Raw genomic sequence first — 15,651 nt, 5'->3', positions numbered from 1 at the left:
ATTCAGGGGCTACTTCCAAAGAAGTAAGACTAGGACATTTACAACTCTCAATTTGCTAGGGAAATTATTTTATCAAGAATGACAGAGTCACTGAAGTCTCGTTATAAAGTTTTATTTGCAGCAAGGAGATGATACATGCACTAAGGTAAGGTTAATGTAAGGTTACATTTACTTTTATAAAGTAGGTCATGCCCTTGATATGGTTACAGAGAGACAGCCTTGTTAGAAATCAGCTATTCATAACAAAGGAGCTGTGGACTGGGTGCATCAGTGGCTTATCTGTGGGACCTTTCACTTACTATTTAAAGCAAGATGAGAGTGAATGTCTTTTTTAAGAGTTTAACTTTATATTTTTCCAACATTTCCCTCCTGTTTAAACTGGAGGGAAATGTGGCACAACAACACATAACACTTCAAAAGATTTTCATTATGTGTATCACGGGTGTCATAGACAGGTGTCTGTTTAAAGGTGGTCTCTGGGACTCTTCACAGGGCAACTCTCACTCACCTTAAGACACATGAAATATGTATTATGGGAATATTTGTAGTGTTGTTGCTGTGGTTCAGTTGTTTGAATTAGTGTGGCAGCGGACAAATAAGTGAAGTGAATAAGTGTAAGTCATTCACTGCCCACCTGTGGCATGCCAGACATCTAGTGATAGAAGACACCACTGTGTATAAGAAGATGAGTCACGAGCTTCCATGTGTAAATAGTTGACACAGTCCTCACTCAGTCTTTTAAGACATTCCTCTTCATGTTCTGTAAGGTCCTTTCCCTCAGTCACATGACCAGCGAAGCGGTGTAGAAGGTGGCAGAAGTGGTAGGTATCCTTGATGGCCTGGCTAGGCTCAGGGGCTTCCCAGATTATATTTTCCAGCAGACTCAAGCCCATCTTGTTTAGGATCTTGTTTCCTGAAAGACAGTTGAAAAAATCTGTCTTGAAATGTGTTCTATAAGGTTGTGATCCCTGTAGCAAAAGATAAATTGTTCTTCTTTGTTGTTTTTGTATTCCTGCATCTCTTCTTTTACAGTCCATTCAGGACCTAGTGGACTGAAAGAAGCCCACATGTGCCACCTGAAGACTGTCCTGTGCTTTCTTTGACTGTATGTACCTCCATCTAGTGATTCTGTCGATAAAGGACTGGACCCTAACATCTCTTCCACTGGCTTTCTCTCATAATCTTTCTGCTTATGAAACTGAAAATTCATCATACCTGAGAATTCTGTAATGGTTAGACACATGAGGGGAAAACCTGATGTGTCTGAGCCCAGTACCAGCCATGTCCACCATGGATTTCCTCCACATGCTCATCGCTGTACGCTGTGCACACAAACACACTCAGATCACTCCTGAACTTTGTCTTCTCACTGTGAAAGTCTGACTTGGAGAAGAGTTTGAAGGCATCGTTGAGTTCTGGCACTACACCAACGACCCCATTCCGGCCTTCATCCAACCAGTGAATGGCATTGTTCCAAAATGGAGCCAGAGTCTGGAATAAATGTTGGTTTTACAAGACAGTCAGTAGTTTGTTGATAACATAAGAATATTCTGTAGATTAAGAACATATATCAGTAATTGGGATTCAATATGTAAGTGGTCAGTACAATAACAACACATTTGCGTTGATGCAATGGAGTACCTTGGTTTATTAAGGATAATTTTATGTGCCATCTTTACTCAAGTGAAGTTCAAGAAAATATACATTATGCACAATATACAGATGGAAGAGACATAAACAATCGTGTGTACAACTGCACTGCAGGAATCAACCCCACCCTGTCCCTTCCTTGCTCCAAGATAGGCGTGGAACTGCAGTGACATTTAATAGTTGTGAACACTATAGTGATTCAGTCAGTGACTCCTGCCCTTTGTGGGATCACTAGCATTATTTCCTAACACATTTATTGTGGACTGTCTTTTAATTTGACAACTGTCTGTGTATCACTACAGCACTATAAGAGTACATAACCTGTGATAGAAGGTTTCATATTGGCCACCACTGCTAACAAATACGATTGTTTCTATCAACTGCTCAATTAAAAATACGGAAAAGACAAGTTACTGATTCGGACTGTACAAATAATTACCAGGAGACTCCTTCAGGTTAAAACAGATGTCCTGGTAGGACATTTATGGGCACTGAATTATTGAACCAGCTAGATGCTTGTACACTGAAGTGACATGATGGATAAATTAAACTTTTTCTAGGCATCGCGTATGTTCTATGGCAAGCAGAGTGCTGTTGGGTAGTTTAATTAATATTTATTTTTAATTTTTTTTGTTTGTTTGTTTTAGCTTTGTACTGTTATTGGTTTTTAATGTAGAATATTTTCTTTGGTGGCTGACTCATTGGCTCACTCCCCATTGGGTTAACTCATGCTAGAGTATAATGTGACTTATCAGACAGTTATTTAAATGGAAATCTTCAAGACAGCTTCTTTGGCATCAGCTTCTGGCAGCAACAGGAATACGTTAACACGTTTTATTTCTGTTATCATTTGCTGCTGTATTACCTGTTGTGATCTGCACGATTTCAATTTCTAGACAACTAGCTTAAGCTAAATCTAAAAGTTCAATTCGGGAGTTTGCTGTGTCTGCTCAAAAATCTCATCAATCTCACCTCAACACCAAAAATCCCCTTTTCTCAGCAATCAGAATCACGAATCAGAATCATTCAGATGTCTGATTTGTGCCAAATGAAGCATTTTTTTATTTTTTTTTGGGGGGGGGGGGGGGTAAGGATTTTCACAAAATAATGCACAGTTATATAGCCAGTTCATTGCTGATTAACAACTAACATTGCTTGCTCTGCTCTAAATCAGATTCAGTCTGAAGTTCAGTCGTACTGGACCATGGGGTGATCACACCAGGGAGGCAGGCAGGAGAGTTTCTCCTCAGTGGATGTTTCTATGGGCCAGCCCCAGGCCTTGAAGAATCCAGTCAGGTTCATCCCCACTTTCTGGGAGAAAGTCTCAGCATACAGGTTCATCTTTCCTGTGTTGTCATTGGGGAAGTTGCTCATGTTGTGGTAAGCAGCAAACACCTTCTTAAAGGCATCCCAGCCAAACCTTTCCTGGAGCTATGAGATAAGAGAAAAGGGTAGAGATATACGTGAACAGAATGAGAGGAGGGTTGATGGAGGAACTGAATACTATGACAGAAGTACAAAACAGTTGTAAGAAGGTATTTTGGCCACACAGAGATAGAGGTGGAGAATTTCATGTTCTTTTGTGTTTATAGTGATTAAATGTCACCAGACACTGAGTGTGGTTGCAGAGTAAATAGGGAAAAGTTCCCTTAACCTCTAAGAGCACACAGTCCTCATATGTCCAACCGAAAAATGAGATGTGATATTGGTCTAAAACACAGAACAAGATCTGATTATGCATGACTGCTCGAGGGCGACTTTAACGCTGGTGATATTGTGTAGGTGTCCCTTGTGCCTCCAAAACACTTCTGACACATCAGAGAATGGACACGGGCCTTCTGAGGGTGATTTGTATCTAAACCAGGAAGGAACTCAGATCTTATGGTTCATTTCCTTTCTGAAAGTTTCATCAGTCTTTTAGGAGGGTTGAATATTATATGTTGACCATATTTTTGATTTGCAAATATAGATGATGGTTTTGCTGGAATCGCCCTTTAGCTGGGTAGTTTTTAGTTTAGCTCATGCCATTAGTCCAGTTAGTCAGGTCTAGCCATCTACTGATGGCCTGAGATGAGGCTAAAATGTAACATCATCAAAGCAATTCTGGACTAAAGAATCCTTTTTCTACAGAATGTAATGTGCAGTCATTTTCTCTCACCTGCAAGTATGTCTCAAGAGCCACAAACACTTCCCAGCTGCTGAGTTTCCTGCCTCCCTCCACATACTCCTCTATACGACGCTGCCGTTCTGTTTCGGTCAGATTTGGATGGGCCTGCATTTATCATTGCACCATGTTTATAAAGGAAAAATAATGAGATGGAGAAACAATATGATTATACATATGTAAATATTTACTAAGTGGTTGCAATGTGTAGTTACACACCTAGAGACTGTTGTAGTTTATTACTATTTACCAATACTGTAGTAAATTACTCCACCTGGGCTCTGTTGACCTTCAGCACCTCTTCATGCACATACACTGACCACAGGTTACATGTGGCCTCAGTGGTGTGAGGTTGAAATTCCCAGCAGGCTCTCTGTTGGTTATGTCCCAGTTCATGAGTTTCTCCCCAAAGACCTTTGGTCCTGGCATCGTTTGGTTTGACCAGCTCAGCCGCTATAGTTGAGTGCATCATGATGGGATAGCCTGAATGCATCCAACCTGGATGGAGGAGACACAGCTCAATCTGGGTTGTCTGAATGTAATCGTGGTTGAAACTAGTAGTAAAGCACTTTTTTTTGGACAGCACAATTAAAACATTTTCTTGAATGTGTGAGAATGAGACAGAAAACACACATACCTGCAGAAATCTGAACATCTGCTACAATGCGCTCTTTATGGGGAAATTTCCGTGGGATGACAGCCAGATCAGCAATACCCTCCATGATGCCATTCCAGAGGGTTGCCACCTCATCAGGACGTTCCAGGTCCCTAACAACATCTGATGGTACAGTGAGGGTGATGTTGTCAAACTCCAGCTCTGCCCAGGGTGAAGGAGCTACGCGCAGCACTGACCAATCAGCTGCTGTTGTCACACCTGAAGGGAAGCATGTAGATACTGTGGTATAATAAACTCAGAGCTTTGAAATATTGTAATTACATATCAGCACTGTAGACAAATCATAAGGGAGGAGAGAAGGAGCCAAAGCCTCTTTCTCTGGTCTCCACATCTGATCTCATTTGTCCCATCCACTCAACACCTTTTCATCTTTCTGTTGGTTCCACTGACCCTTTAGCATCGAGTCAGGCTTTGTTTCTGAACTGCATGACCAGAAACACAGTGACCAATAACATAGCATATTAATAAAGCACATTTTGTAGATTCTCAACACATCTTTTCAACATCAAAACCTCTTTCATGCAAGGTGAACAGACGGTGACACAGGCTTACCAGACTTGTAATAAGGTGCACACACAGCTATCTGCACTATGACCTCTGCCTCCTCCACATATGTGTCAGGTGGAGCCACCAGGTAGATGAGTCCCCCCCACAGGTTCTGCACCTGCATCACCTCTGAGGTAACAGGAAATCGCTCCAGAACACATGGTGCTCTCTTCAACTCTTCAGCCTTCAGGAAGTCACTTTGACAGCCTATCTGAACCTGAGGATGACGTTAGAAATGTACATTTAAAACCTGTATAATTCTATGGTGCAGTATGATTGATGTTCATAGATGTATTTATGTAATAAACTGTTGATGAGATGCATTAAATAGAGGAATAACAATAGATTAATAGCAGTTGGCAAGACAGCTAAATTTACAGAGGGCGCTTTTTCCAGAACATTCACATTTTCAGTCAGTACGAGACTAAAGAAGACAGATTTCTATAATGCAAATAGAGGTGACCCCAAACGGTAATACCTGGCTTCATTTTGAAAGGTATCCCTCTCTTTTCAAGTATCCTTTTCCTGTTTTTTGAGGAAAGTACATTCAAAACTGTTGATAGGGGAACTACTGTTCTACTGCTCACCCATATAACTTTTGTGTAATTTGTAGTCAGTCAGGAGATATTTAGATCTGCATATATCCATATAATGGGAGTGACTGGGGCACCAAAACACAGCCTCTAAATAATGCATTATCTGCAGCGAAACTTGTTCATTTCACCAATATTTTGTTACTGTACGCTAGTGCTATTCCCCGTACAGTCCGGAGTTACCTGTTATCATCATCAGATGTCTTGTCACCTAATGCGTTACATAGAGGCTGCGTTTCCGTGCTCCAGTCACTCCCGCTATATATATGCATCTAAATATCTCCCGAACGACTACGAACCACACAAAAGTTATATGGGTGAGTAAACAATTGTGTTTTATGCCAGAAATAGGGTCCAGCTTGTAAAAAGCAGTAGTTCCCCTTTAAGTCCACAAAGAGATATTATTCATCTTCAGTTTGATATTTTGTGGACATTAAAGGACTCTGTGCAGTTTGACGATGTAGGTCATAAAGTTAAGATTTTAATATTCATAATATATCTACTATATCAATACGGAGCCATGCAAACATTTTAGGCACTTTCACATCTTGTTTTCCTGTCAGTCACACCACCATGAGGGAGGCGTGAGTTACAATGATTTTGCAGAATAACAATGACCCCCGAACATACAGCCAGAGGATGTAGGTCCATAAGCCCTTTGAGATGCATTTCAGTTTCATACAGTGGTCGCCAAAATTATTAGAACCTGAAAGATCTGAAAATATTGAACCTTTTTTTTGTCTCCAAAACATGATTTAATGTCATAATGTTCATGAAGCCTGCAGATGGTTGCACTGAGCACAACAAATATCAGATTAATTAAATCCTACTGTTTATGTCCACTTTTAACTTCAGTATTTGGTATGTCCACCTTTTGTAGTAGTTACAGCAGTACATCTCTCTGGCATAGTGTCAATATATTTCCTGAGAACTTCAACACTAATGTTATCCCATGCCCTTTACAACTCAAGCCAAAGGCTTTCCTTTGAGTGTATAATAGATCTTTTAATTTCCCCATTGTGGGACAAATAAAGTTTTTTTCATTCTTATTTTCCAACTTGGGGGTTGAGCTCCAGACTTTGAGTCCAGACTCCCATATGGTACTCCGTGCCTCACCAGACTGTTGTGGTAAACTTTCTTAATGATGCCATACATTTTCACTAAGTCACCTGTTCCTAAGGCTGAAATGGCACCCCACTCCATAATACTACTTCCTCCGTGTTTAACTGTTGGCAGGAGACACTCATTTTTATATCTCTCCTCCTCCCTTGTTTGAACATACACTCTTTGTTGTCATACTGTTCAACTTGAACTAATCAGTCCATAACACTTTATACCAATCTTCCTTTGTCCATTTATTGTGTTCTTTTGCAAATTTCAGACGTTTCACAAACTTTTAATAATGGTTTCTGTGCTGCTATTCTGCCAACAATTCTTTCCTCACCCAGTTTTGGGCGCACAGCTCTTGCAAAACACTTTTGCACCATTAGTCATTGTGGTGTTGATAGGCAAGATAGGCCTGGTACATTCAATGGAATCACACAGCAGTGTCCCAAGACAAGATCAACATCAGTTTAACCATGATCAAACCTGACAATGATTACACAAGTAATTTGGCTCCTTCTGTGAAGGAACATGCTGTTGTGACATTGACAGTAAAGTAGGCCTGGGAAACTTACTTAAATCTTCATATGATGGCTCTCTTCTATGGTTTATAGAGCATAATGATGGCTTTCTAGCTTTGTCATCCGTTTTATCTGTAGTTTAATGGTCATTTCAACAAAAACAACTGAAAACACATAAACATGCCAAGTGTTCTAATAATTTTGTCCATCACTTTAGATTAATAGACTTGACTTGATGTTCAAATTGAGCAGAATGTTGACATAATCACAGTAAACTTTGATTTAATGTACTGTACCATCCATCTCTTGTTCACCATCTTTTCTGGTAAGATCATGTAGGTCCTCATGCCAGGAGAGAGATACAGACCGGTACTGATCCACTCCTCATTTTCTGACACACAAACAGAGCAGCAAATGTTATATTGAGGTGTATGTAAATTAGATATAATAAAAGTGTTACCTTTCCATATTAATGCAATGCAATATCACTGTGAGGACAAATAATTCAGAAGTTATTTCACACAATTCTTCACAACACTGTGGTCTGACCTGCTGTTTGTGCATTTATCCTGATCCTTTGGTTGTAGACAACAGCCTTCGCAGGGATTTGCTTGACGATGTAGGGCAGTAGGGCATCTGGAACTGGACAAACATTATATAGGTCTTTCACCAGAGAGAGGAGAAAGAGGTCCTGGGGACTCCTCACAGGGTTGTTCTCACTCACCTGGAATGTATCGTCATTTAAAAAAAAAACAGACAATGACATCAAATGAGGTGCAGGTTAGAGGAATTGAATGGAATGAATGCAGTAATGGTGCATAAATTATTCAGCTCCCTGACCCTCCTAAAAGTCACTTACCTACTCACAACTTCACATTTACTGCCACCCTTTCACCACCAAGAACATTCTTGTCCCTGGAGGCAAATTGTGGCCCTAAGAGAGAGGATCTAGTTGCCTATTCACCATACAAGCAGTAAAATTCGTAAAACAACATATTGCCCACCTGTGGCACATCACTGCACTTTAAGATATCAATGAGGATGTCCCACACCTGTGTGTAGGAGAAACTATCAAAAGCCTTCATGGTCAAGACTTGGGCACAATCCATCCCCAGTTTTTGAAGGTGTTTCTCCTCCCTCTCAGAAAGTTTGTTGCCGTGGATAACGTGACCAGCAACACGTTGCAGACGATAGCGGAAGTGCTTGTCTCTCATGACCTGGCTTTTCACACAGGCCTCATAGAGACCTTTATGGATTGTTTTCACCAACAAGCTCAAACCCAGTTTGTTCAGGATCCTGTTTCCTGAAACACAGGAGACACACAAATCTGACTTGATTTCTGTTCTGCATAATTCAGGTCAAATTATCTCAGGTACCAGCGTTTAAAAATGCCAAACAGCCCAGATTGTATTCAACAAACTGAATTGCAAAACCCATTTAGGACATGTTTAGGGCTGTTTTAGTTTATCCTCGAATACAGATAGCATATAAATACCAACATATACCTGTGAAAAAACATCCCAACCAGTGACAAATCAATTCTTCTTTCTTTTTTTTAAAAGAGAGACCTAACACCTGTCTTTAAACATTCTGTAGCCAACTGGTCAATCGATGTACATGAGAGAATATTTTTAAAAAACAATATATATGTGTAAGAGGCAGCAAGCACAGGCAGCCCTTAGGCATAGGGATATCATAGGCCATGTACAGCAAGGGCGTGGAGGCCTAGGGCTGTGCTCAGGGAAACCTCTGTGGAGCAAGGCATCAGCAGTAGAAAGGAGAAAGATGGTAGTGGAAAAGGTACAGAAACAAGAGGAAGCAGTAAGATGCACTAAGGCAGTGTCGCAGGCTAAGCAGAGTCATTGGGTGAACTGGGAGAGTGTGGATAAAAGGAAGTTGAAGTGGAGAGAGCTTTGGAGCATGGAGGCCAGCAGGATTAGATTTATGTTAGGGGCTACTTATGATGTGCTGCCAACTCCCCAGAACCTAAACCAGTGGGTGAGGATGCTGCCTGCCCACTGTGCACTTGTGTACGCACGCTTAGCCATATTCTGACAGGTTGTAGGGTTAGTTTGTCCCAAGGACGTTAAACCTGGTGTCACAGCCAGGTACTGAAATGTTTAACAGCTGCCATTGAGGAAAAACGGGTGAACGTAAATTCCAGGGCCGTTAACAGAGAGAATAGATGAAGAGTTTATACTGGAGGGAGAAAAGGCTAGACTAGCAAGCATCAGGCATAACAAGGGATGGCTAAGAGTAGGAGGAGTAGTGGCAGCGTGGAGGGGGGTGACTCCAGAACGCTGGAAGTCACTGTTAAGCCTTCTTGAGGTGTCGTGGGTCGAACTTAACGAAACATCAGTAAAGGGAGGTGCCTTCTTGAAAACCCCAATGGCACGCTGCATACTGCTGTTGATTAGGCCATACAAGCAGCATTTACTTAGTTCATTTAGATTATAGGTTTAATCATCATATCTCATGACCGTAGGTTTGGTAGGGTTTCTCAGTTGGGCACGGCCTCTAAATGTGTTTTGCCTGGGATCTTGGCACAAGGGATTGTAAGATCTAATCCTGTGTATTAACGAATGTTAATCAAATTCCCAAATGTTCATTATTCAGATGGATTGAGGTTTTAGATTTATTGGCACATGTCAGCAGATTGGTCTGACAGCACTAAAAACTGCACAGCAGAACTTTAGTTTATATTTTAAAAACATCTGATCTTCTGAATGTCAGACATTTTGGGTGAACAGGGTTTGGCAAAACTGTCAGATGTGCAGTTTTATTTATTTTTTTTACAATGAGTGCTGCTATGACAGAACGAATTATGATACATTTGTAGGTGTGTTGCTTATCTGTAAAACATGAATTTTGACTGCTACCATGTAAGCATTTTTTACAGAACTGTAATCACCTCTGCTGTTTCACTGTATTATTTATGCATAAAGAGAATGCAGCAGGATTTCATTTGTGGCAAGAAAGGTAAACACTGCGAGATCAGCTATTCTTGTGAGATCACAGGAAGTAGACTGCGCCCTACTTGATGTCTCTGTCTTCATACTGCACCCCTACAGTCACAGCTGTCATGTCACTGCAGAGGTACAGTAGGCTAACCACGTTGTTGTAGCTGCTTCAAAGATGCAGATTTAAGAATACGTAAAAGATGATTGTGTGCCCATAAATAAACACATTTCTAAATGATTTCTAAATAGTTAGCTCCCTATATGTTTGGATACTGACACATTTTTTCTTATTCTGACTGCTTACAAAGCATATTTAAGTTACAGTTATATAATGAATATGGGCTTTAGACACAGACTCCCTGCTTTAATTCAACAAGTTAAAAGAAACTGTTAAAAATCAAATGTTTAGTGACTTCCACCATTTTTATACATATTTTCAGGAGCTCAAATGGAATTGGACAGATTAACTTAATCAGAAACCACTAGCCTTCTCCATGCAGCTGATGTGTTAACCGTGCTTGTTTTTGGTTTCCCCTAGCTTGAGCTATGTATTCTTTCTATACATGGTATGAAGGTGTTGAAGGTGTGGCCTTCAACACACCACCCCACAACCACCACTGGATTAAGCTTTATTAGTGTCTTTTTTAAAACTGTTTATATTTCAAGTGTCTAGTACAACATCATATACACATGTGCTCAACATTCATTGTCATTTTATATTATCATGCCAGTGAACCTGCCAGACTGTTGGAACTCAACATCTTTTGGTGCATCATCATACCTGAGAAATCTGTTAATGGATTTTGCCCCTGATGTGTCTGAGCCCAGTACCAGGAGTGTCCACCAATCAGCAGGCCTCCTCCCTCTGCCACAAAGTCTTGGATTTCCTCCACATGCTCATCACTGTACGCTGTGCACACAAACACACTCAGGTCTTTCCTGAATTCTGTCTTCTCACACTTGAGACCAGACTCGGTGAAAATGTTGACTGCTGGAGCAAAACCAACGACTCCATCCTGCCCTTGGTCCAGCCACTGAACAGCATTGTTCCAAAATGAAGCCAGTGTCTGGAATAAAAAGAGCTCATTTAAAGCTGAGACCATGGTTAAATAAGTCGTATGCAGCATTACTTAGCACAATGCAGGGAACAACTAAAAGACACCTTAATTTAATATGTAGACTGACAAATGAGAAAATTAATCATATTTTATTCTACGAGAGGTCATCTATCTATAACATGGCTGTATTTTAGAGACGATAGACAAACGTGTTTTTATTGTGTACTAGTTTGCAATTAAGAGTTTGACTGATTCAAACTTCACCTCCATGTTCATGAAGCTCTCATGCGTTGCCACAATGACCCGTCCTCGCCCATAGTATGCTCCTGCCAGGAACGCCCGTCCATCTTCGGTGGTCCCAATGGGAAAGGACAGAGGGCCATGAACTAGAACCTCAGAAGCTGCAAAATCTCCCTGGAGGTTAAACTCTAAAATCCCTTTGAGTAAGAACTCCAAGTCCTCCTCAAAATTCTTACCAATACTGTATGAAGAAGATAGAGAAAAGACCATATGGGTGATAATGGTGAAGCAATAAGGAGAACACAATGCACGCTGTAATTAAACATAGGAGGGCCACACGTATGGCACATTTTTCAGATAAATAGAAAAACTGCAACTTTAAATCAAAGAGAAGTATACACTTACTCTATAGCCTTCCAATGGGATGGGATTTCTGGGTAAACAGGCAGGTTCTCTGCCGTTCCATAACCTGGTACAAAGTAGATGCCAGCCACTCCTGCCACTTTATTCCCGGGAAACTCGAGAAATGGGTTCTCATTGCTGTGACATGAAGCCCAGTGCCACGCTTGCCCCGCTATCAGCACTCCTCCTCCAGCTTTCAGAAATGCCACCAGGTCTTTTGGGTCTGAACCCACACTGTAGGCATCTGTCACATACACACCAACTCCTGGATTGTCACTTAGGGCCCCCACAACTTCTACTTGGAAGCTGGATCTACTGATGTGATCAGCGACCCACTTGACATTTTTGTGCACCCCTACAGAGATGTTTTCAGATCCATCTCCTCTCAGCCAGGTCAGAGCGTTCTCTGTCAGAGCTGGAAAGGGGGTTAGATAGACTTCATGACCCAAGACCACAACCCTTCCACGGCCGTACAGAGAGGCAGCCATCAGGACCTGACCTTGGCTGTTTATTGCTAAAGGGAAAGCATGGTCTCCAATGAGCACCAGGTTACTGGGAACAGCGGAGCCGCGTAGGTCCAGCTCGCTGATACCTCTCATTAGAGAGGTGTAGGCCCCTTTGGGATAGGACTGCATAGGTGGAGGTGACGAGGTGGAGGGCAGACAAAAGTACTGCTGAATGTAAGCTGTGTTAGTGAGTGAGGTTAAACCCTAGATTGCTGAACTTGTTAGGTTGTCCTGTGAAAACAGAGTTGACACAACTTCAAATATTTTATACATCTATAACAATAAAGATACAACATTAAAAAGTTTGCAACCTTTATTTTCTTCTAAACACGCCATGAAAACAAATGGATTTTTACCTGAATATCAGTTTGGTTGTCAGGAGATATCCTTCGGTTGAAGCACAGCAGTTCTCCAAACACAACACTTTCTAAGAGTGTATGTCTGACAAGGGAGAGAAGACAAAGTGAATAGAGTGGAGAGCACTATTTAAAGAAAGTGAGAACATGAGGGTAAGTCAACTCAACCCACTTTGACTAGATGATGGATAAGATCACATTCAGAGGCTACTTCCAAAGAAGTAAGACTAGGATATTAATAACTCTCAATTTGTTATGGAAATTATTTTATCAAGACTGACAGAGTCACGGAAGTCTCGTCATAAAGTTTTACTTGCAGCAAGGAGATGATACATGCACTAAGGTAAGGTTAATGTAAGGTTGCATTTACTTTTATAAAGTAGGTCATGCCCTCGACACGGTTACAGAGAGACAGCCTTGTTAGAAGTCAGCTAGTCATAACGAAGGAGCTGTGGACTGAGTGCATCAATGCCATATCTGTGGGACCTTTCACTTACTATTTAAAGCAAGATGAGAGTGAATGTCTTTTTTAACAGTTTAACTTTATATTTTTCCAACATTTCCCTCCTGTTTAAACTTAACACGGCACATCAACACATAACAAAAGATTTTCATTATGTGTATCACGGGTATTTCACTTCAGTGTCGTTAAGGTACAAGGTCCTTAGGATTTCTTGAGTATTGTCGTAATTATCCATCACCATCTGCTGGCACATGGTTTGGGTCATGATGGTCTTAATCCAGCGCTGTATGAGTCCTCTGATGCAAGGGACGCAGTAGTATCCGCAGATTGCCAGACAGAGCCATCAGTCCCTCCAAGGCTCTGGTGATGTTTCCATCCGGAGCTGTTGTGAGGGTGTTAGATTTAAACAAGAGCATCACCGCTTTATCTCACACTTAACCTTTTAAACAGAACTAGTCTTTGTATTTTTCAACAGAACACTTCCCTGTATCTTTCAACAGGGTTATCTTTTTCTCTTGTTTCTCAATATTTCACTTAAATAAACCTACCCAACAGTCCAATGAGCCAGCTGTGTTCTCTTTAGGATCCCGTCACCTTCCTCCTCCCATCGGGTACCAGCCTCTTTACACAACAATTCAGTTGGAGGTCTTTCTGTAGGAGTCCTGGAATCCCCTGTGCACGGTGTCAGCCCCAAAACCTGGACGGAGGAAAGGCTGTTGGGATCCGGCTCGAAGGACCAAGTTGCTACAGAAATTGTTTTATCAAGAATGACAGAGTCACTGGAGTCTCGTTCATCGGGCGAGAGGCAGGGTACACCCTGAACAGGTCGCCAGTCTATCGCAGGGCTAACACAGAGAGACAGACAATCATTCACACACACATGGCCAATTTAGAATCACCAATTAACCTAACGAGTACGTCTTTGGACGGAGGGAGGAAATACCCGGAGAGAACCCACGCAGACACAGGAAGAATATGCAAACTCCACACAGAAAGGCCCAGAAAGCCCATGGATTCGAACCCGGAACTTTCTTGCTGTGAGGCATCAGTGCTAACTACCTCGCCAGTGTGCCGACCATACTGTAAGTTGAACTCATAAAGAGTTCTGTATTTGATAACAACAACAAGTTCTAACCTGCTGTATGAACATCGATCTTGATCCTGTGGTTATAGACAACTGGCATCAATGGGTTATGTTTGATGAGGTAGGGCAGGAGGGCATCAGGATCCGAACAAACCTTATACACCTCTGACCCCACAATGAGGAGCAGGTGGTCTCTGGGACTCTTCACAGGGCAACTCTCACTCACATTAAGACACATGAAATATATATAATGGGAATATTTGTAGTGTTGTTTCTGTGGTTAAGTTGTTTGTATTAGTGTGGCAGCGGACAAATTAGTGAATACGTGAAAGTCATTCACTGCCTACCTGTTTCATGCCAGACATCTTGAAGGTGGTAGTGAGAGAAAACACCACCTGTGTATAGGAGGATGAGTCATGAGCCTCCATGTGTAAATAGTTGGCACAGTCCTCACTCAGTCTTTTAAGACATTCCTCTTCATGTTCTGTAAGGTCCTTTCCCTCAGTTACATGACCAGCGAAGCGGTGTAGAAGGTGGCGGAAGTGGTAGGTATCCTTGATTGCCTGGGGCTCAGGGGCTTTGTGGGAACCTTCTCAGATTATCTTTTCCAGCAGACTCAAGCCCATCCTGTTTAGGATCTTGTTTCCTGAAAGACAGTTGAAAAAATCTGTCTTGAAATGTGTTCTATATGGTTGTGAACCCTACAGCAAAAGATAAATTGTTCTTCTTTGTTGTTTTTGTATTCCTGCATCTCTTCTTTTACAGTCCATTCAGGACCTAGTGGACTGAAAGAAGCCCACATGTGCCACTTGAAGACTGTCCTGTGCTTTCTTTGACTGTATGTACCTCCATGTAGTGATTCTGTCAATAAAGGACTGGACCCTAACATCTCTTCCACTGGCTTTCTCTCATGAGCTTTCTGCATATGAAATTGAAAATTCATCATACCTAAGAATTCTGTAACGGTGAGACACATGAGGGGAAAACCTGATGTGTCTGAGCCCAGTACCAGGCATGTCCACCATGGATTTCCTCCACATGCTCATCGCTGTACGCTGTGCACACAAACACACTCAGATCACTCCTGAAATTTGTCTTCTCACTGTGAAAGTCTGACTTGGAGAAGAGTTTGAAGGCATCGTTGAGTTCTGGCACTACACCAACGACCCCATTCCGGCCTTCATCCAACCAGTGAATGGCATTGTTCCAATATGGAGCCAGAGTCTGTAATAAATGTTGGTTTTACAAGACAGTCAGTAGTTTGTTGATAACATAAGAATATTCTGTAGATTAAGAACATATATCAGTAATTGGGATTCAATAAGTAA

General features: G+C 41.5%; 2 protein-coding genes across 2 annotated transcripts in view; both read right to left on the bottom strand.

Moving 5' to 3' along the window:
- Positions 1-15,651, bottom strand: part of LOC311497788 (uncharacterized protein) — a 46,490-nt gene that overhangs the window by 19,054 nt on the left and 11,785 nt on the right. The gene's annotated exons all lie outside the window — the stretch shown is intronic.
- LOC311498050 (TRPM8 channel-associated factor homolog) lies at positions 2,822-12,708 on the bottom strand. Its single transcript, XM_084558489.1, has 11 exons — positions 11,918-12,708; positions 11,537-11,753; positions 10,996-11,281; positions 8,259-8,557; positions 7,804-7,978; positions 7,551-7,645; positions 5,043-5,253; positions 4,452-4,688; positions 4,089-4,312; positions 3,809-3,922; positions 2,822-3,081 (listed from the first exon to the last, which is right to left on the bottom strand). The coding sequence occupies exons 1-11, from the start codon at positions 12,547-12,549 to the stop codon at positions 2,839-2,841; spliced, it is 2,733 nt and encodes a 910-aa protein (XP_084414615.1). The 5' UTR covers positions 12,550-12,708; the 3' UTR covers positions 2,822-2,838.

The sequence above is a fragment of the Chelon labrosus genome (genome assembly GCF_963514085.1).
Source record: "Chelon labrosus genome assembly, chromosome: 13".
Classification (NCBI taxonomy): Eukaryota; Metazoa; Chordata; class Actinopteri; order Mugiliformes; family Mugilidae; genus Chelon; species Chelon labrosus.
This window is presented reverse-complemented; position numbering and strand designations above follow the sequence as displayed.